This window comes from Scyliorhinus canicula, chromosome 3 (assembly GCF_902713615.1).
Source record: "Scyliorhinus canicula chromosome 3, sScyCan1.1, whole genome shotgun sequence".
Taxonomy (NCBI): domain Eukaryota; kingdom Metazoa; phylum Chordata; class Chondrichthyes; order Carcharhiniformes; family Scyliorhinidae; genus Scyliorhinus; species Scyliorhinus canicula.
In genome coordinates, this window is record NC_052148.1 from 173,103,729 (window position 1) to 173,124,766 (window position 21,038).

A 21,038-nucleotide genomic window follows, 5' to 3' on the forward strand; every position below is an offset into this window, starting at 1 on the left:
CCCATTCAATTGATTTAAAAAAAAAGTACATTTGCACATGCTGAGATACATTCACACAAAGTGGCTTTCCAATATAACATGTTAACTTTATAGATTTAATATATCTACATTGTGAAATTATCATGATAATACTAGATTAAATAAGTGTACCTATTTGTGATTTACAATATAGTGTTTTTGTTTATTCTGGAAGATGGCCTGAATGCATATGAAATGAAATGAAAATCGCTTATTGTCACAAGTAGGCTTCAATGAAGTTACTGTGAAAAGCCCCTAGTCGCCACATTTCGGCACCTGTTGTGGGAGACTGGTACGGGAACCATGCTGCTGGCCTGCCTTCGACTGCTTTAAAAGCCAGCTCTTTAGCCCTGTGCTAAACAGCCCCTCTGTGTTAAACCAGCCGCTATACAAGGGTTGATATCCTTTTCAAAGTTTTAGCATCAACTATTTCCTGTAGGAATTAATTCCACAGGTTCACCACTCTTTGTGTGAAGAAATATCTCCTCATCTCTGTCTGAAATGGTTCACCCTAAATCCTCAGACTGTGACCCCTGGTTCTGGGACATCTTGCCTGGATCTACCCTTTCTAGTCCCATTAAAATTTTATAAGTCTCTATGAGATCCCCCCTCATTCCTCTGAACTCAAGCGAGACCTATCCCAACCTAGTCAATCTCTCCTCATATGACAGTCCCGCCATCCCTGGAATCAGTCTGGCAAACCTTCACTGCGCTCCCTCGAGAGCAAGAACATCCTTCCTCAGAGAAGGAGACCAAAACTGCACACAGTACTTCAGGTGTGGCCTCACCAAGGCCCTGTATAATTACAGCAACACATCCCTGCTTCTATATTAAAAACCTCTCGCAATGAAGGCCAATATACCATTAGCCTTCTTTACTGCCTGCTGCACCTGCATGCTTACCTTCAGCGACTGGTGCACAAGGCCTGCTGCACCCAATTTACAACCATTCGGGTAGTAATCTGCCTTCCTATTTTTGCTTCCAAAGTGAATAACCTTACACGTATCCAAATTATACTGCATCCTCCATTGATTTGCCCACTCGCCCAACCTGTCCAGATAATGTTGTAGGATCCCTGCATCCTCATCACAATCACCCTCCCACCTAACTTGGTATCATCTGCAAAATTTGAGATGTTACATTTTGTTCCCTCATCCAAATCAATAATATATATTGTGAATAGTAGGGGTCCCAGCACTGATCCCTGTGGTACCCCACTAGTTACTGCCTGCCGATTTGAAAAGGACCCATTAATCCCTACTCTTTGTTTCCTCTTTGCCAACCAGTTTTCTATCCACCTCAATACATTTCCCCCAATCCCATGCGCTTTTATTTTGCACAATAATCTCTTATGTGGGACTTTGTCAAACGCCTTCTGAAAGTCTAAATATACCATAGTGATTGGCTTCCCCTTGTCAACTGTACTGGTTACATCTTCAAATAATTCCAACAGATTTGTCAAGCATGATTTTCCCTTCATAAATCAGACACTACTTTTAGGAGCATTTTATTTCTGTAGCCTTATAAAATTTTGGCATTTGTTCCATAATCACAGCTATTGATTTGTTTTTCTTCCCTGAAGGAAATCTCCCAGTGGATGTTCACTCATATTGCTGTTGTGCGGGATTTAGTGGATATGCAATATAAAGAATATCAGGAGGTAAAAATGCTCTATATTTTTGAAAAGCTAGATTCTTAATTTTTTAATCTGATGACCTAAGGAGTTAGAATCTGATGCCTTTCACGATCTAGGTATTCAAACATTTAGTTATTTATCGTGCTTAATTTAAGAGATTATTCAAAACTTTGCTTTTTTTATTCTTTCATGGAATGTGAGTCTGACTGCCAGGCCTGAATTTGTCACCCAACCTCAATTACCTTGAAGGCGGTGGTGAGTCGCCTTCTTGAACTGCTGCAATCCATGTGGTATCGGTACATCCGTAATGCTATTAAGAAGGGAGTACCAGAATTTTAACCCAATGCCAATGAAGGAATGACAATATAGTTCCAGATCAGAATGATGTGTGGCTTGGAGGGGAACATGAAGTTGGTGGTGTTCTCATCCACCTGCTAACCTTGTTCTTCTAAGTGATATAGATCATGGGTTTGGGAGGTGCTGACGAAGGAGCTTTGGTGAGTTACTGCAGTGCATCTCGTATATGGTACATATTGCTGCCATTGTGTATTAGTAGTGAAGGCAGTGAATATTTAAAGTGGTTAATGGGGTGCCAATTAAGTTGGCTGCTTTTCCTTGTGTGTTTTGTCAGCTGCTTGAGCGTTGTTGGAGCTGCATTCATCCAGGCAAGTGGAGCGTATTCCATCACACTCCTGAATTGTGCCTTGTAGATGTGAATAAGCTTTCAGGTGTAGGGAGGTAGATTACTTGCTGCAGAATTTCCTGCTACTGTCCATCTCTTGTGATATTTATGCAGCTAGTTCAGTTTCTGTTCAATGCCAACTCCTGGGGCGTTGATAGTGTTGGTTCAGCAATGGCAATTCCTTTGAATGTCAAGGGGAGAGGGTTGGATTCTCTTTTTTTGGAGATAGTCATTGCTTGGCACTTGTGTGGTATGAATGTTACTTGCCACTCATCACCCCAAGTCTGAATGTTGTCCATGTCTTACTGCATGTTGACGGGAACTGCTTTAGTGTCTGAAGAGTAGCGAAAGCTACTGAACACTGTAATTATCAGTAAAATCCCCATTTTTGACCTTTTGATGGAGGGAAGGTCATTGATGAAGCAGCTGAAGATGGTTGGACCAAGAACACCACCCTCCAGAACTCCTGCAGCAATGTCCAGGGCAGGGATGATTGAACTGCAATAGCCGCAAGCATCTTCCTTTTGTGCTGGAAATGATTCCAATTGCTGAAGAATTTTCCCATTGACTTCAGATTTGTGAGGGCTCCTTGATTCTGCACTCAGTCAAATGCAGCTTTGCTGTCCAGAGCAGTCACTCTCTCACCTCCCAGAGCTCTTTTTTCCATGTTATCGGGTAGGTATCAGTGTTGTAGATGTTTTGTTGCAGATTCCATGATCACAGCACAGAGGTGCTGTTATGGTCTACATTCACACTGAAGCAGCTTGGCTTGGGAATTGTACTAGTTCTGGAGCATAGGTCTTCAGCACTATTGCTGGAATGTTCCCAGGACCGATAGCCTTTGCAGTATCCAGTGCCTTCAGTCGTTTTGTGTAGAGTGAATTGAATTGGCTGAAGACTGGCATCTGTGATGCTGGGGATCGCAGGAGAAGGCCGGGATATGCAGGACTTCCCCATCGTTGTGGATTGTGATGTTTGTGGAATCTCCTCCTCCCATTGATTGTTTAATTGTCCACCACCATTCATGACTGGATGTGGCAGGACTGCAGAGCTTTGATTTGACCCTTGCTTGTCGGATCGGTGTGCTCTGTCCTGCTTGCTGTTTCAGTATAATAACCCAATGATGGGAGAATGCCTCAACAACAGAAAATTTTGGAAAATCTCAGCAGGTCTGACCGCATTTGCAGAGAGAGAACAGTCTGGATGGCTCTTTGTCAGAGCTAGAGAGAACTGGAAATGGGATGAGATTTATACTGTTGTGGGGAGAGTGGGGTAGTAAAGGCTGGAGAGAGGATTAGCGATAGATGGCGGCTAGACACAGATCGCAAAAGTGTCATGGATAAAAAGTCAAAGGAAATGATAGCTCTGTTTTCTCCCTGCAGATGCTCTTAGACCTGCTGAGATTTTCCAGCATTTTCAGTTTTTGTTTCACATTACAGCATCCACAGTCATTTGCTTTTATGTTATATGAGAAAATGTTTAGTATAGTACATGCCCATCATGGATAGTCCCTCCAAATGTATTTAGCTTTGCTACACAAATGTGAAAAATATCTTCACCGTGCAGCATAATTCTTGTGTTGAAGGTATGTTTTAAGGTTAGGAGGGGTTATTGGGTTACAGGGATTTGTGCCCGATGGGCCAAATGGCCTCCTTCTGCACTGCATGTTCTCTGTCTGTTTTCCATCACTTTGTGCCTGTTGCATTTTCAGTTTAGTTCTCCACCATAAGGAAAATAAAGGTAATTTTCAGAGATTTATATTTGTATTGATAAACAAGAGAAATAAGGTATAGTTTTAAGTGGCTTTAATTTAATGTTTCTCTGTCTGGAAAGGTAAAACCTACAGTTAGAGTCATGCTGGACAAAAGTGTTTGTATGTGTGGGAGTTGGTTTCAATTCCACTGCAATGCTATTGTGCTTAAAGAGGGTTACGGCGTGAAGAATAAATAGAACTAGCAAGGGTTGCTTAGAAACTGAAGGCCCTTGTAAGGTTAAAAAAAAGCTTTTACGTTTTAGTTGAATTTGTTGGCAGTTGGAGACAGAACTTCAGGGGGTCAACACCTCTCAATACTGCCAGACAAAAGACCAGACAGGACGGGAGCTCAAAAAAGCAGGCTACCTTCAGTACAAGTTACAGTCTTGATAACCAGGCAATTGGGGAAGTTAGAATGTTTAAAACAACTGGAGTTAAGTGAATAGAGACCAAGGTATTGTTCGGAAGAATTTAATGAAGAGTAAATAAAGCATTCTGAGTTAAAGAGGCAATTACAGAACCAGATTTAAAGTGGGACAGCAGTCTTCAAAGGTAAATCAAATACCTGATGCCATTTCAATACAGTCTGTGAATCAAGAGTTAAAGCAATTGTGAGCAGTTCATACAGTAGTCAAGCCAGATACATCCTGAAGGATTGGTGTAAAATCCTGGTCTGGATTTGCTGCTAAAAGTGGAGCTGAAGCTTGGTTTAAAAGTGTCATTTGGAAAACCTGATCTGGATTTGGAATAGAAACCGCTAAGGGAAAGCATAATTTTGAGAGAAGATTTAGAAGCATGTTTTTGGGAGGCGAGTTTGGAAATTCTGACTTGACAATCATCTGGGGGGGGGGATTCTGAGGAGAAATCCACAGACATGAACTTGGGTTTAGAACTGAGTGTGTTTTCGACCACAGCCAATCTGTGTGCTTAAAGGGACTTTGTGTTGATGAGACCATTGTAGCCTAAGATGTACTTTGTAATCCATGTTAACCTTAAAATCTATGCATAATTGTTTATCTAAGGGGGGGGGGGGGGCAGTAAGAGGGACAGTTTAGCTCACTAGGCTGGACAGCTAGTTTGTGATGTAGAGCGGGACTAGCAGCTTGGTTTCAATTCCTGTACCAGCTGAGGTTATTCATGGAGACCCTCCCTTCTCAACCTTGCCCCTCACCTGAGGTGTGATGATCCTCAGGTTAAATCACCACCAGTCAGCTCTCTCCCTCAAAGAGGAAAGCAGCCTAGACGATGGTGACTTTACCTTTACGTAAGGCGTAAGGGCGTATTGTATAATAATCCAATCTTTCATATTTAATGTTTTTCCTTGTTAAAACTAATTAGTGGTCCTATGCCTCTGTTCCTTCATGTTTTATTTTGTTTTAAGTTAAAGTTAGGATCTTTTGAGCCAAGGCTCCATTCTGGGAGTTTACCGTCCAGTTATAACATCAACTAGGATCGTAACACTGCATATGTTATACCTGTGGCAGTGCTTACCATAGAATTTACAGTGCAGAAGGAGGCCATTAGGCCCATCGAGTCTGTGCTGGCTCTTGGAAAGAGCACCCTACTTAAGCCCGCGCTTCACCCTAACCCAGTAACCGCACCAAACCTTTTTGGACACCAAGGGCAATTCATCATGGCCAATCCACCTAACATGCACATCTTTGGACTGTGGGAGGAAACCGGAGCACCCAGAGGAAACCCACGCAAACACAGGGAGAACATGCAGACTCTGCACAGTGACCCAAGCTGGAAATCGAACCTGGGACTCTGGAGCTGTGAAGCAACTGTGCTAACAACTGTGCTACCGTGCTCCCTATGTTTTGGTCCCAGAGAACATGGTAGCAGAATACTTAACTCTAGATTCTATTAAACAGAATTTCTTTTGCCAGTAAGATCCTTGTGTGTATGTGGGGGGGGTTTGGCAGTAGCGAAAAGACTAATTGCATTAACATCAATGACTGACATCTGATCCAAGTATTTGCCTTTAATATTACTGGCATTACACTTTACATTTCCCTTTTCAATAAAGAGGGATATAGATCTGGCATGAGTTAACTAGCTTAGCTATGAAACAGGAGGAGCATTAATATTGACATGAGGGGAGGCAGTGGTGTAGTGGTATTGTCATTGGATTAATAATCCAGAGACCCAGGGTAATATTCTGGGGACCTGGAGTTGAATCCCACTAGGGCATATAGTGAAATTTGAATTCAACAAATCTGGAATTTAAAGCCAAATGATGACCATAAAATCATTGTCTATTGTTGTAAAAGCCCATTTCATTCACTAATGTCCTTCAGGGAAGGAATCTGCCAACTTTACCTAGTCTGGCCTACCTGCGACTCCAAATCTACAGCAATGTGGTTGGCTCTTAAATGTCTTCTGAAATGGCCGAGCAAGTCACTCAGTTCAAGCCCCGTTAGGGTTGGGCATTAAATGCTGTCACCCATTTCATATGAATGAAGTTTTTTTAAATTAGTACCAATGGGTAAGAAATGAAAAATCTGCCAGGGCACCTCAATGATATCAAGTCACCTCTCAGTTGTTATGATAGTGAAAACCTAGTCTATTTGAGAGCAATATCAACAACAATTTGAGGATGCTGGGAGGAATTTGGTTATGATGCCCTCCCCGCAATTGGATTATCTGCCAACACTCTGTTAATATTGGCACTCAAATAAAGTTATTTGTGAGTGATACCAAAGGGTAATAATTAGCTGTAAAATCCTGCTACAACATTCAAATAACATTTTTGAGAGGAACAGTAGGAAGAAATCTGTCAGAAAAGGAAATACAGAGTATTTTGTGTCATCGTGAGTTAGCAGTTTATTACACAATGAAAATACGAGCCAGTGACCTGATTAAAAATATTCATTGTATTGCATATTGATAAGTGATTGAAACAGTTGACCTTTAAGCAACAATTCGGTCTTAGCAGCTGCATAAGCTTTTAATTTTCCCTTTGATTGAGTTAATAGAAATTGATTATGATCGATTCTTTCTTTAAGTTTGATAGCCATTTGCAGACCTCATGATTTTTATTTTGAATGGAGTTTATAGAATTGTGCTGCCACGCCTCCATCACAGATGGGACTTTTTTGAAAAATAATTACTATTGAGTTGAAATTTTATATCACTGCTTTATGCATTAATGTATCAATATGGTAAAATATGAATATGTATTGTTGACACACCCGGTTTATAGTAATTTTTCTTCCCCTCTTCGTTGTAGTTAACAATTAATTTTCTCATTTGCAGCGTCAGCAAAATGCCCTAAAATACGTAACTGAAGAATGGGCTCAGATAGAGTATGAGTTATTGCGAGAGAGAGGCTTGTGGGGGCCTCCGATTGGATCACATCTTGATAAATGGATGTTGGAAATGCCAGAGGGACCGTGCCGAATGAGAAAGAAGATGGTGCGAAATGACATGTTTTATATACATTATCCCTATGTGCCAGACAATGAGCAGGAGTCTACCAGTCTGCTGGTGAGTCTTGAAAGCTGCTGCTGAAACAGAACAAATATTTTATGCATGGCTTCAAAAAATTATTTAAAAACATCCTGTATACCATAGCTGTCAATTATCACTGAAATATATATTTCCTAGACAATGGAGTTGAACACTTTTTGATCAGTGACAATTGAGCATTAATTGACATGTTTTGTTTGTCAATTTTGAAATGTAAGATATTGAGAAACTTTATGTAAGACTCATCTGAAGTGGTTTATTCTTCTGAAATTAACTTGCTAAATTATTTTAATATGCCAAACACAAAGCCAGTCTCTCAGACAGTGGCCAGAATTCTCTGGCCATCAGGAATCTCTTTTCTCACTGGCAGCGCACTCCCACCCCTGGGTTTCCTGATGGCATGGGGTGGCTTCAATGGGAAAACCCATTGACAAGCGGCAGGAAGGGAGAATCCCGCCACCAGCGAAAGGTGTGCTGCTGAGAAACTTGCGGCCGGGGGACCGGAGAATCCTGCCCAGCATGAAAGTGGAAGTCTGGTCTATTCAAGAGCAACATCAACTGCAAATCTTAGAATACTTTCCAAATATAATTTTCATGAGTGGGATAATGAAGACCTTGCATAGGTTAAATCTTCAACTATGCATCTTTACATAAAGCATTATGTCAAATTAATTAAAATACAGCATTTCCCATTCTTGTGTATGTCAGTAACAATTCTAGTTTCCCAACAATATTATAACTCAAATTTTACTTATTGCTTTGTTAAAATATCAGAATTCAAGATATGGTGCCTGCAACTGACTTTTTTTCTCATTTCTTGAGGCTGTATCACAGTTGATGATGTTTAACTGTCAGTTACTTTTTAAATCACAAGTAATTTTTAAGGTTGTATGTTTTATTTTACCATTGCTATGGTCAAGAGCAATGCATGCATATACAAATAATGTTTGGATCTGCTCTTTGGCTGTGGGTTCTAGTTATATGGTTATGGCACGAGAGTAGAGGTCTATGATAGTTATATCTGGATGGAATGGTTCCAATCTTCCATTTTTTTTCTTCACCCTATGATGGAAGCACTTTTCCAGTTCTCTGCATCTTGTAGCTCACATTGCAATTTAATACATAACACCAGGGTGTGTAATTGATTTTGATCATTGGTTTAGATCTGGCTAACTAATCAATTCAATCAGGTCTTCATGATCTTGGTAACAATTTTATGAAAATCTTTTATTTTATTTACGTGAACAAGGTAAGCACAATTATTTAATGTTGCATCTTGAAACATTTTGGACCTGATTTTGCTGTCAGCAGCAAAGTGGAATGCTGCCTAATTCCTGGATTCTAACTAGCCCTTTAAACTTTTTTAGTTTGATAGAGATATAACCATCAGGCAAAGACACAGACTTGAATAAGCAAATAATACCAAAGTTAATTGAATAAAGGATAAATTAAAACAACAATACACGTGTTAATTAACTAAAGAAGCAAAAGACAAAAAATATATACTCATCATTAATACTCTGCAGACTTCCTTACTTCAAATGGATGACCAATCCAGAAGAAGTGGAAAACAACCTCAACCCTTCTCACTGACAGGAATTCTGCTTTGGAAAGAAATTGCACTATGTGGTATCCACTGGGAATTCTACCTCTGTTCCTGGGCCCAGTGTTATATGACTTATTCTGGCGCCAACAGATATTCTACCTCTTTCCCGAAGAGAACATAGGAATTAGGAGCACGATAACCCAGTGAGTCTGCTTCCCCCATTCAGTGAGATTGTGGCTGATTGTGGTCTCAACTTCACTTTGCCATCTGTTCCTCCCTTACCCCTTCACACGCCCCCCCACCCCCTCCATATTGTATGTTTCAATAAGATCACCTTTCATTCTTCTAAACTCCAAAACGCAATATAGAACATAGAACAGTACAGCACAGAACAGGCCCTTCGGCCCTCAATGTTGTGCCGAGCCATGATCACCCTACTCAAACCCACGTATCCACCCTATACCCGTAACCCAACAACCCCCCCCCCTCCTTAACCTTACTTTTATTAGGACACTACGGGCAATTTTAGCATGGCCAATCCACCTAACCCGCACATCTTTGGACTGTGGGAGGAAACCGGAGCACCCGGAGGAAACCCACGCACACAGGGGGAGGACGTGCAGACTGCACACAGTATAGGGTCCCTTTACCTGGTGTATACAAATAAGATGGTAACTGAAACCTCTTTTGCCTAATTCTGGCATCACCCCCCCCATCTTGTTATTAACAACAAATCAGTCAATAATGTGCGGGTTAATTCCTTTGGATCTGTTCATTTGCGCACTTGCCTTATACGTGAAAACAATGACGTACTTCAGTATGTGTTCCTCATCTCAATATTAGACAGACTCACAGGCCTGGTGCTAGAATAGTCAGAGATGATATGTTCCTCTAGGAGCCTTGCTGGATTAACGTAGTTGCTTCCCACATGCTCTCATGTTTAAAGTACAGCTAGGAATGTTGGTTAAAAATACAGAAATGAATAGAATCCAATTCACATTAAATACCTGATAATTATTTATTCAATTACAGAGTAATTGAGGTGCTATTTCTAAGCATCTGTTATTGGTCAGTTGCTACTTTACAATACTAGTGGTTAGTGTACTAAAATGTTGCACCGTTTGGCAACAACTTTTCAAATCACAAAATGGCTTCTTTTAGTCCATAAGGCATAAGACATTGGAATAGAATTAGACTCTCGGCCCATCGAGTCTGCTCCGCCTTTCAATCACAAAATGGCTTCTTTTAGTCCATAAGGCATAAGACATTGGAATAGAATTAGACTCTGGGCCCATCGAGTCTGCTCCGCCTTTCAATCACAAAATGGCTTCTTTTAGTCCATAAGGCATAAGACATTAGAATAGAATTAGACTCTCGGCCCATCGAGTCTGCTCCGCCTTTCAATCACAAAATGGCTTCTTTGAGACCAGAAGACATAGGAGCAGAATTAGGCTACTTGGCCCATTGAGTCTGTTCCGCAATTCGATCATGGCTGATATTTTTCTCATCCCATTCTCCTGCCTTCTCCCCATAACCCCTGATCCCCTTATTAATCAAGAACCTATCTATCTCTGTCTTAAAGACACTCAGTGATTTGGCCTCCACAGCCTTCTGCGGCAAAGGATTCCACAGATTCACCACCCCCTGGCTCAAGTGATTCTTCCTCATCTCTGTTTTAAAGGATCGTCCCTTCAGTCTGAGGCTGTGCCCTTTGGTTCTGGCTTTTCCTACTAGTGGAAACATCCTCTCCATATCCACTCTATCTAGGCCTCTACGTATCCTGTAAGTTTCAATAAGATACCCCTCATCCTTCCAGAGTCCTCAACCACTCCTCACATGACAAGCTCTTCATTCGAGGGATCGTTTTGTGAACCTCATCCGGACCTTTTCCAAGGCCAGCACGTCCTTCCATGGATTTGGGGCTCAAAACTGCTCACAATACTCCAAATAGGGTCTGACCAGAGCCTTATACGTCCTCAGAAGTACTTGGTGGTGAATCCGTGGAATGCTTTGCCACAGAAGTACATCCTTGCTCTTGTATTCTAGCCTTCTCAACATGAATGCTAACATTGCATATGCCTTCCTAACTGTCAACTGAACCTGCGCATTAACCTTAAGAGAATCTTGAACTAGGATTCTTAAGTCCCTTTGTGTTTCTGATTTTGTAAGCCTTTTCCCATTTAGAAAATAGTCTTTGCCTCCATTCTTCCTACCAAAGTTGCTTCACAGCGCCAGGGACCCAGGTTCGATTCCCGGCTTGGGTCACTATCTGTGCAGAGTCTGCACCTTCTCCCCGTGTCTCTGTGGGTTTCCTCCAGGTGCTCTGGTTTTCACCCACAAATCCGGAAAGGCGTGCTTGTCCAGTGAATTGAGCATTCTGAATTCTCCCTCCATGTACCTGAACAGGCGCCGGAGTGTGAAAAAGAAATTTTCACAGTAACTTTATTGCAGTGTTAATGTAAACCCTACTTGTGCCACTAATAAAGATTATTATTATTACTACAAAGTGAATAAACACTCACTTTTCCACATTGTAGTCCACCTGTCACTTCTTTGCCCACTGTTCCAGCCTGTCCTAGTCCTTCTGCAGCTACTCTGATTCCTCAATACTACCTGTCCCTCTGCATATCTTTGTATCCTCTGCAAACTTAGCACAGAGGGAGGCAGTGGAGTGGCACTGGGCTAGTAAACTAGAAACCCAGGGTAATTCTCTGGGGACCCAGGTTCAAATCCCGCCACAGCAGATGGTGTAATTTGAATTCAATAAAAATCTGAAATTAAAAGTCGAATGATCATGAAACCATTGTTGATTGTCGTAAAAACCCATCTCTATCATTAATGTCCTTTAGGGAAGAAACCTGCCATCCTGAAAAAGACATCTTTATCCCCACTCTCTTCTGCCAGGCAGCCAATCCTCTATCCATGCCCTTAACACCATGGGCTCTTAACTTATATAACAACCTCCTATACAGCATCTGGAAATGTGAATAGATCATGTCCACTGGTTCTCCTTTGTATAACTTCCTTGTTACCTCCTCAAAGAATTCTAATAGATTTTGTCAGACATGACCTCCCCTTGACAAAGCCGTGCTGACTCTATCCTATTTTATCATGCGCTTCCAAGTACTCCGCAATCTAATTTTTAATAATGGACTGTGGATAAAGGGTGCGATTCTCCGGCCGCATTGCACTCAAGTGAGGCCACAACACGGCCGGAGAATGCCAGTAGAGGCCTGCAACGAGATTCTCCTAAGTTCCGTGAGATATCGGAGTCAGAACTCTGCCCCAAATGGGCGGGACCAAATGACGCTCGCGGAAGTATGTCTTAAACCTACTTACGACCTACCTGCCCAGGATCCACCGGCCTTCCCAGGGAAGCTGCAGACAGGCGCCGATCATGCTGGTCCACACAAACGTGGACCAGGCGGAACAGCACCCCGGGGGGGTCTCTCGGGTCATTTGTGACCCCTGGGTGGTCAGGATAATGCAGAGTGGCACCCTGGCCCTCCCCCTATAACGTGGGCACATTGGCACTTTCACCCTGGCACAGCCAAGGTGCCCAGATGGCTCTGCCAAGCTGGCAGGAACACTGCCCGGATGCAAGGGTGTCTGAGTGCAAGGACCAGGGGGTGAAGGGAGCCAAGCCCATGAAATGAGGGTGGAGGGGGGGGCTTGAAGGGTGGGGAGTGCAGGGCAGGTAATAGGGGCCTCTGGGAGATTGGGTGGGTGATGGGTGGGGGTCCTATAAGGGAGGGGGTGCTGTAAGGGGGTTTGGGGTGCCTGAAGAGCGGTGACCCCCCCCCCCCCCCAGGAACCCCGCAGCAGGGTGTCCTCAATTGGGATGATGGGGTGTTGTAGTATCCATGTGTGTGGGGGGTGACATTGCCCATGAGTGGGTGGGACCCACAAACTCACTTTGAGATCGGGGCTACTTTTCAAGATGGCGGCCCGACCTCGGAGTTCAGCTCCCCAGTGCTAAAAAAAATTCTAGTGTGGTCTAAACCAGTGAGAAACTCCCCAGGGCCCAGAAAAAATGACTAAGTGTCATTGAATAGTGGTGGAGAACTCGCTGGCAGAGCCAGCGTGAAACTTCACGAGAAACCCACCATAAATTAACTTAGAAATTTTGGGGGAAAATCGCATCCATTGTGTCAGTACAAAATTGTCAAGTTCAAAAGGAAAACTAAATCCTACTGAAATAAAATCTAAAACTCAAACATGCTTACCGTTTGCTCACCCAGCTGTAGGATTGATCCATCAGTGAATATTGGCTGCACAGTGGTTAGTGCTGCTCCTCACAGATCCAGGGATCCAGGTTCAATTCTGACCTTGGGCTACTTTTGTGTGGAGTTTGTACGTTCTCCCCATGTCTGTGTGGATTTCCTCTGGGTGCTCGAGTTTCCTCCCACAGTCCAAAGATGTGCAGGTTAGGTGGATTGGCAGTGAGAAATTGTCCCTTAGTGTCCAGGGATATGCAGTTTAGGTTATGGTGATAGGGCAGAGTGGACATGGGTAAACTGCCCTTTCAATGGGTTGATGCAGACTCAATGGGTTGGTGCAGACTCAATGGGCCGAATGGTCACCTTCTGACTGTAGGGATTCTGTTCTATGAAATGAATGAACTGGAGAGGCTGAGCGGCGTGGCATTGGGAATGTCACAAGCTGAAGACACTTCTTGAGGTCTGTCTTCAGATCAATGACAGCCTCTGTACTAATTGTCCATCTGTAGACCTTTGGTATGTAGTTTTACTTGCAGCTCCTCCTCTGGCCCCTAAATGTGGCGCCATTATTCACTGCTATTGAGACAGCAATGTTTGAGCAATATGTTAGAATTAAACTCCTTTGCAGTTGAAGTTGGTTATGATTTTCGTGTTTACTTTGGGCAAGTTCAATGTTGTTGATGAAATGTAATAACGATTAGAATTTGACCTTGTGTAGCTCAGAATTTTGCAAGTGGCAAATGTTTGCATGTGTCTTCATATACTGTGCTTCTTGTCAAACCTGCTTATCTTTGAGGTGACACAATACATTTTCAAGAGTAATTTCTAAACTGCACTGCCATCTACTTGTAATGTTTACTGTGTGTATCTATACTTAATATAGTTACTTCACTGTGCTGAAAATCTGATGAGTATTTCCCATATTATTCTCAATGCCTTATTTTAGTCGGTCACCGCTAGTAAACTACCTGGGGTGCCTTGGTTTGATGATGACAATATGGTTTCTGAGAAGGTAAACAAGAAAAAAGTATCAAGAGCAGTGGTTGCTATGCCCATTAAGAAATGAAAGTGAATGAACCTGCATGATGGGCATTGTAACATAGCTTTATGATTGGCTTCTCCTGACGTATCTTTTTGAGCTATAAGGTGATGATTCACTCTTCACGACAGGATTTGTTATCTCTTTGCACTTGTCACCAAAATAGATCTTGTAGACTGTTTTACACTGCACACTAACAGGCTTTCTTGGGCTGGAGACTCACCTGAGCACTTGGAATAACATAATTGCTATCTGTGTGGCCTCGTGATTCAAGCTGCATTGTTTCAAACCAAGTGTCAGCAGAAATATGTAATGTCTGAGTTGAGTCAGCCCTTTTTTATCATCTTTTTCACCCTATCCCTCTACAAAAATGATAAAATACAACTGCATTTTCGAACTTCTACGCAATGTTAAGCAATTTTTATATTATATCCCTTCAGTTTTAATTATTGTCTCACAAAGAAAAGCACAAAATTTGCTAAAGCATGTTACCAAAGTAGTATTCAGCATAAAGCACTTGTGAATATTCATGTGTTTTGGCAGTTGATTGTCTTCCTCCCACATCATAAGCCTTTAGCTGGCTCCTGCAAACACCTTTTATGTCTGTCATATGATGTGTAGCAAAATCTCGTTAGCAATGTTAGGATTTTAAAAAACAATAAAATCAGATCTTGCACATATGTATTTTGGTTTTATAGAAACCTGCTCGCTACCGTAGAGCTATAAGCTATGACAGTAAAGAATACTACATGCGGCTGTCTGCTGGAAATCCTACCATGTATCCAGATACAATTGAAGAGAGCTCAGAGGGTGAAACTACCCAGCATGAACCAGAGCATGGAGAAGATACAATTGCAAGAGTCAAAGGTTAATCCATTATATTATCTGTAATCTAAAATATGTATATACCTCCTTTAAGCAACAGGACTGGGCCTATGTTCCAGCCATCACATAACATAAGAATAACATTGCTGTAATTTTAGAAAACGGATGCTCTGTATTTTTTGTGATATAACTCAGTGATGAATGTGTTTTTTCTTGTGAACTATCCCACCATCTCAAATTGGTCTAGGACATTACTATAAATATGTAACCACACTCCAAAGCAATCCTGTGAAACATCTTAAGACATCCCAGTGACACAATGCTTGATAAATACAAGTATTCCATTTACCGTAATGGAAATATTAATAAATCCATAGAAAGTGTTCTACAGTAATTGATTATGTTAATTATATAGTTAAAATATACAATGAGTTGTCAGAAAATATGATCAATTTGGAATTTGCTAATAAAATGGTAACAGGAACAGGTCACTTATACCCTTGAGCCTGTTGTGCCATTCAACTAAGTGTAATAATAAAAATAATAATCTTTATTATTGTCACAACTAGACTTACATTAACACTGCAATGAAGTTTAATCACCTTTGTTTCATATTCTTTGATATCCTTGCGTATTTAAAGTATTGATCTCAGTCTTAAATTTCAGATGGTCTTTTAGTGGGGGGGAAGAGTTTAAGATTTTCAATAACATTGTGAAAAGGTGCATTCTTAAATGGCCTAGCTCTAATTTTAATATTATTGCTCCTTGTTCTGGATTTCCCTATTGACGAAATGGTTTCACTTTATTAGCTCTATCAAATCTTCTCATCATTTTAAAGACCTTTCTTAGGTCACCCTCAACCTTCTAAACTCAAGTGGATGCAAACCAAGTTTATACAACTTGCCATTGATTTAATAGTTTAAACCTAAGGTATAAAATGTTCTGATACTCTAAATTAGTCTAAATCTTAAACGGGTAATTCTCATCAGTCACTCTGAAACTAAAGGCATCAGACTACCTAAATGTGTTTATAGAATGAAACTTGCATGGCGTCTATCCACTCAACTGACAGGAACAGGTCCATGAAACCGATGCAGTTAATGCACTTCTATAGCAATCAGAGTAGATTTATGAAGATGATAGTACATAGTTGATTAACAAGGACCTACCTACAATTGTGAAAATGTCCTAGGGAAGTTTAAGGCAAAATATAAAAAAAAACAATTAAATTAGGCAAAAAAATTAAATTAATAACCAAATACATGAGGGTGTTCATGTGATCTGCACTGCAGTACTAAATGTTTTTTACAGCAATGTACTAAGTATGTTTAGCAAAGATAAGTTATTTAGAAGTAAAATTGGATTTGTGACATTTTCAGAGATTGCCTATTCAAGTGCATTTTCTTTAAATTTGTAGATTAATATAAAATATAATTGTTTAGGAATTGTGAAGCCTCCACTGAAGCGGTCACGTTCTGCCCCTGATGGTGGTGATGAAGACAACACAGAACCTTTCCTTGACCAGATCTCTGAAGGAAGTTCAATGGATGAAGAAGAGAAGACAGACAACCAAACTCTTCTCCGATTACTGGAGGAGGGGGAAAAGGTACAGTGGCTTGACCCATTTATCTTATAAACTACGCTGATTAAATTATTTTGTTAAATATTTACAACACTCTAAAGGGGGTAACTCTCACTTTTGGTGGTTGTAAAGCACATAATAAAGAATCAGCCATCCATTGCACACCACAAGGTTCTCCTTTCTGTTGACGTCAATGAAAATAACCTCCTCTAACTTTGAGTTAAATTGTAATCAAATCAGCAGGACAGTATGGAAAATATTTTTTAAAAAGCAATATCTTGTTTCGTATAAGCAAATATTTCTCCAAGCCTATCCACTACCTACAAGGCAGAAGTCAGAAATGTAATGGAATACACTCATTTTCCTGCAGCTCCAACATGTTGCAAGAAGTTCAACACCATCATCTAGGAAAAAGTAGCTTTCTTAATTGACACCTCATCACATTAAGCATTCATTCATTGAGCCACCTGTGTACCATGCAGTATGTACATGCACACGATGCATTGCAGAACTTTCCAAACCACAACTCGAAGATTAAGAGCAGCAAACGCATGGGAACATCGCCACCTACAAGTTCCCCTCCAAGTCGCACACAATCCTGAGTTGGACATTTATCATCAATCTTTCACTGTCACGGGAGTCAAAATGTTGGTGCTCCCTCCTTACATTACTTTCATCACAGCTCAAGAAGGCAGTCCACCACCACCTTTCAAAGGAAGTTATGGATGGGCAATAAATGTTGGCCTTGTCTGAGTTCATATCCCATGAGCAAAGATGCGATTGCTTTGCCCATGGGATATGAACTCAGACATATCTGTGATCCACTCATAACAAATGCACTTTGTCTGCACAGTAGGCATAATGGAATCGGTTTTGCCCAAATTTAATATATTAAAAATAATGTGCATCTTCAGTTTATCTAGGGAAGATTATTGACCTTTTTGAGCGTACCTCGATATATCCACTATATTTTTTCACATGAAGTGGTGTTATTTCTTGACTCTCCTGGATGTTGTCTTGCTCAGCCGTCTCAAGTTTCACTTTTAGCATTGTATTCTCTGGGTTCCTTGAATTCCCAATCTTTTCTGACTCCATATCAGTATACTACCACATCAGCTACTAAAGCACTCAACTTGAAAAGATTATTCAGTGTAGTTAAATTTGCTCTGGTGTGTTGCTTAGGGATGTAGTTATACGACAGATAGCAGTCTGCAACTCGCAAATCGAATTAGCACTGTTAGCGATGGCCTGTTCTCTGGCCACACGAACCAGAAGGTTCTGAAATGAATCCTCGTATGGATGTTTTTTCAGTGCACCCTGGCCAACTAATTTTTATTATTGAAAATGAATTGGTGGGATAATAATCTTTATTAGTGTCACAAGTAGGCTTACAGTGACATTGCAATGAAGTTGCTGTGAAAATCCCCTAGTCGCCACATTATGATGCCTGTTCGATTACACTGAGGGAGAATTCAGAATGTCCAATTCACCTAACCATGAATCAAATTTAAATTCCTAAACTAGTTGAAAGATCCGATTGACTACATTGGCCTGTTTTAGAGCCCTAGTCCAATCTGGAATTGTCTAGAGCAGATCACCGGTAGTGTTGATTAGTTATGTGGAAGGTATTACATGCTATGGAGTGTTTTAAAATACAGTATTTTAATTATTATTTTAAGATATGATCTAGTTGTTTGTTTTATTTATTTCACTTGAACTATCCTTTGAAATGCAGTTTCCTGTTGAAAAGTTCAAAATTGACAGTCACCCTGTTTATATGCAAAAGGCAAGGGTGGAGAAAGCATGAGCAGCACAATTAAGAAAAACCAGCCCTGATCTTAAAATGTATGTTGAAACATTGCGGACAATAGATGCACCCTTGACATTCTGGAAACAGCAACAACAACTTGCATTTAAACATCGCTATTAATGTAGGGAAAGTTCATAAGTTACTTTGCAGAAGCAGAATCAGCAGAAATTGTTACTAAGCAAAAGAAGAGAGATTAGGAAAGATGACCAAATACTTGATTAAAGAGATAGAGTTGTAAGCACCATCTTAAAGTACAATAGAGATGGAGGAGCAGAGAGGTATAGTAAGGAAATGGCAGAACTTAACCACCATTGGTGTGGTGAAGGGAATTGGGGGATGCAGAAGAAGCCTGCCTTTGAGAAATGCAGAGTTCTTGGAGGGTTGGAGGAAGTAACAGCAAAAGGGAGGAGCAAGAGCTTGAGTAATTTGGACATAAAGAATGATTTTAAACTTGAGCATTGACCGATCAGGGGACTTGAGCAACGGGTGATGGATGAACAGTACTTGTACTTGTTGCATTTGGCATACTGGCAGCAGAACTTTGGAGGAGCTCATGTATAAGAGGATCATTGGTGTACCATAGATGAGGTTTCAGCAGATGGAATGAGATAGGGATGAAATCGGGCATTGTTACGGAAGTGCAAATAGCCAGTGTTTTTGTTGGACAGATTATAGAGTCTGAAGCTATACTCAGTTTCAAATAGAACACTAAAGTTTCAAACAGTATTTTTCAACCTGAGGCACTGGCACAGACGGGATTGGTGGCTAGGGAATAAATAGAGTTTGTGTCAGAGCCAAAAGTAATGGCTTTGGTCTTCCTAATGTTTAATTGATGTAAATTGCAGCGCATCCAGGACTCATCTAACATCACAGAGGCAGTGGAGGGGCTGAGGTACAGCTAGGTGCTATCAGCACACATGTTAAAACTGTTATCAAATGTTCAATGATGTTGCCGAGAGCAGAATACTAGTGAGTATTAGGAGAAGTATAAAGAGAGGTTCCTTATGGGCACCAGAAATAACAGTGCAAGGAGAGAAATCATTACAGGATGTTCTCTGATGTGGTCAAAGAACACAGACATGTTGAGAAGGGTAAGGAAGGATCCTGCAAAATGGTCACAGTCACGGAGGCTCTCATTTCTGATTTTGATTAGGGCTGCTTTGTGCTGAATCTGCCATTCACGGTAGGCCTGTCTAGCCATGGGCCTACGACTGATGAGAAGAAAAATACAACCTACCAAAAAACCTTTATCTGTGAAGAAATGCCAACAGAGCAATAAAGAGAGTTCTTATGCTGTCCACGGAACCTGATTAGGGAGGCTAAACATAGTTACAAGAACTATGGCATTGGGATGAGATGATGCTTTCAAGAACTTTGGAGAGAAAAGGGAGTTTGAAGATGAGGCTATAATTTGCAAGAAAAGTGGAGTCAAGGATGTTTTTGTAGAGGAGATTTGAATGGGAGGGCGACAATACTGAGAAGAGCAAATTGATACCAAAACTTAGAGGGTTAAATTACCAGCACAGATAAAATAAGCTTATTTTGTATTCCCTTTAGTAGAAGAGATTAAGGGCTAATCTGAGTGAGGTGTTCAGCAGCTCATTGGGTAGATATGGAAAAATTATTCCTCTGGATGGAAAATTGAAAACAAGGAAACATAATCTTTTCATTTGAAGTTAGGTATTCAAAGGCAAAATCAAGAAGCACTTCTTTTGCACTGTAGTAAATCTGAGCCCTTCCCCAAAAAGAATAGGAGGTTACAGGTCAGAGCTGAATAGACTTCTATTTGGTAAAATATCAAGGGCTCAAGAAATGAAGAAAGGTGGGAATATTTATTTGATGCAGATCAGATATGATCTAATTGAACAGTAGAGTGGAGTTGAAGGTTGAAAGGCCTACTCCACCTGCTCCTGGTGTTCCTAACTGTTTACAATATCATGAGGACCAGGAGGTTAGCTGGGTGGTCAGTTTAGTGGGTAAAAGTTTCAAGGGAGCAAAAGGTTAGAAAGATGAGCCTGAAGCATATGAAGAGATCGAAGATAAACTAAATAAAAAAAAGTTAAAATTGGGGTTGGGAGCCCTTCCCTTCCACTAGGGAGAGCGTTGGTTCTGCCACACCCTTCTCCTTGCCGTAGGGAGAGGAAGGAGGAAAAATGCATTCAGGTGGAGTTATAAATCACAACAGAAAAGTTGCTTGGTGCTGCAGGAAGGAGGTAGTGAGGATATCTTGGTGAGAAATAGCACAGGGCTTAGCTGGGTGATAGAAGGATGCAGAATGGAAAAGTGCCAGAGGAGCAAGGAGACAGATCAAGAGGAGTTTAGGTGATGAGGGCTACATTTGGGGCAGGTCACACAAAGATCTAGCCTGGTGAAATAACTTCAGCAAGGGACATAGTATAATCACCAGTGAGCCAAGTTTCCACCATGATAATGCAATCTTCCACAGTAAGGACATG

The 21,038-nt window shown here is 41.1% G+C and overlaps 1 protein-coding gene across 2 annotated transcripts in view; it reads left to right on the forward strand.

The window, feature by feature from the left end:
* The window catches only part of wdfy3 (WD repeat and FYVE domain containing 3), a 490,874-nt gene that overhangs the window by 372,173 nt on the left and 97,663 nt on the right, over nucleotides 1-21,038 (forward strand). For both annotated transcript variants that reach the window (XM_038791772.1, XM_038791773.1), the window contains 4 exons: nucleotides 1,601-1,678; nucleotides 7,348-7,578; nucleotides 15,064-15,232; nucleotides 16,633-16,796. In XM_038791772.1, coding sequence (XP_038647700.1) covers nucleotides 1,601-1,678; nucleotides 7,348-7,578; nucleotides 15,064-15,232; nucleotides 16,633-16,796 — 642 coding nt within the window. The remainder of the gene's footprint in view (nucleotides 1-1,600; nucleotides 1,679-7,347; nucleotides 7,579-15,063; nucleotides 15,233-16,632; nucleotides 16,797-21,038) is intronic.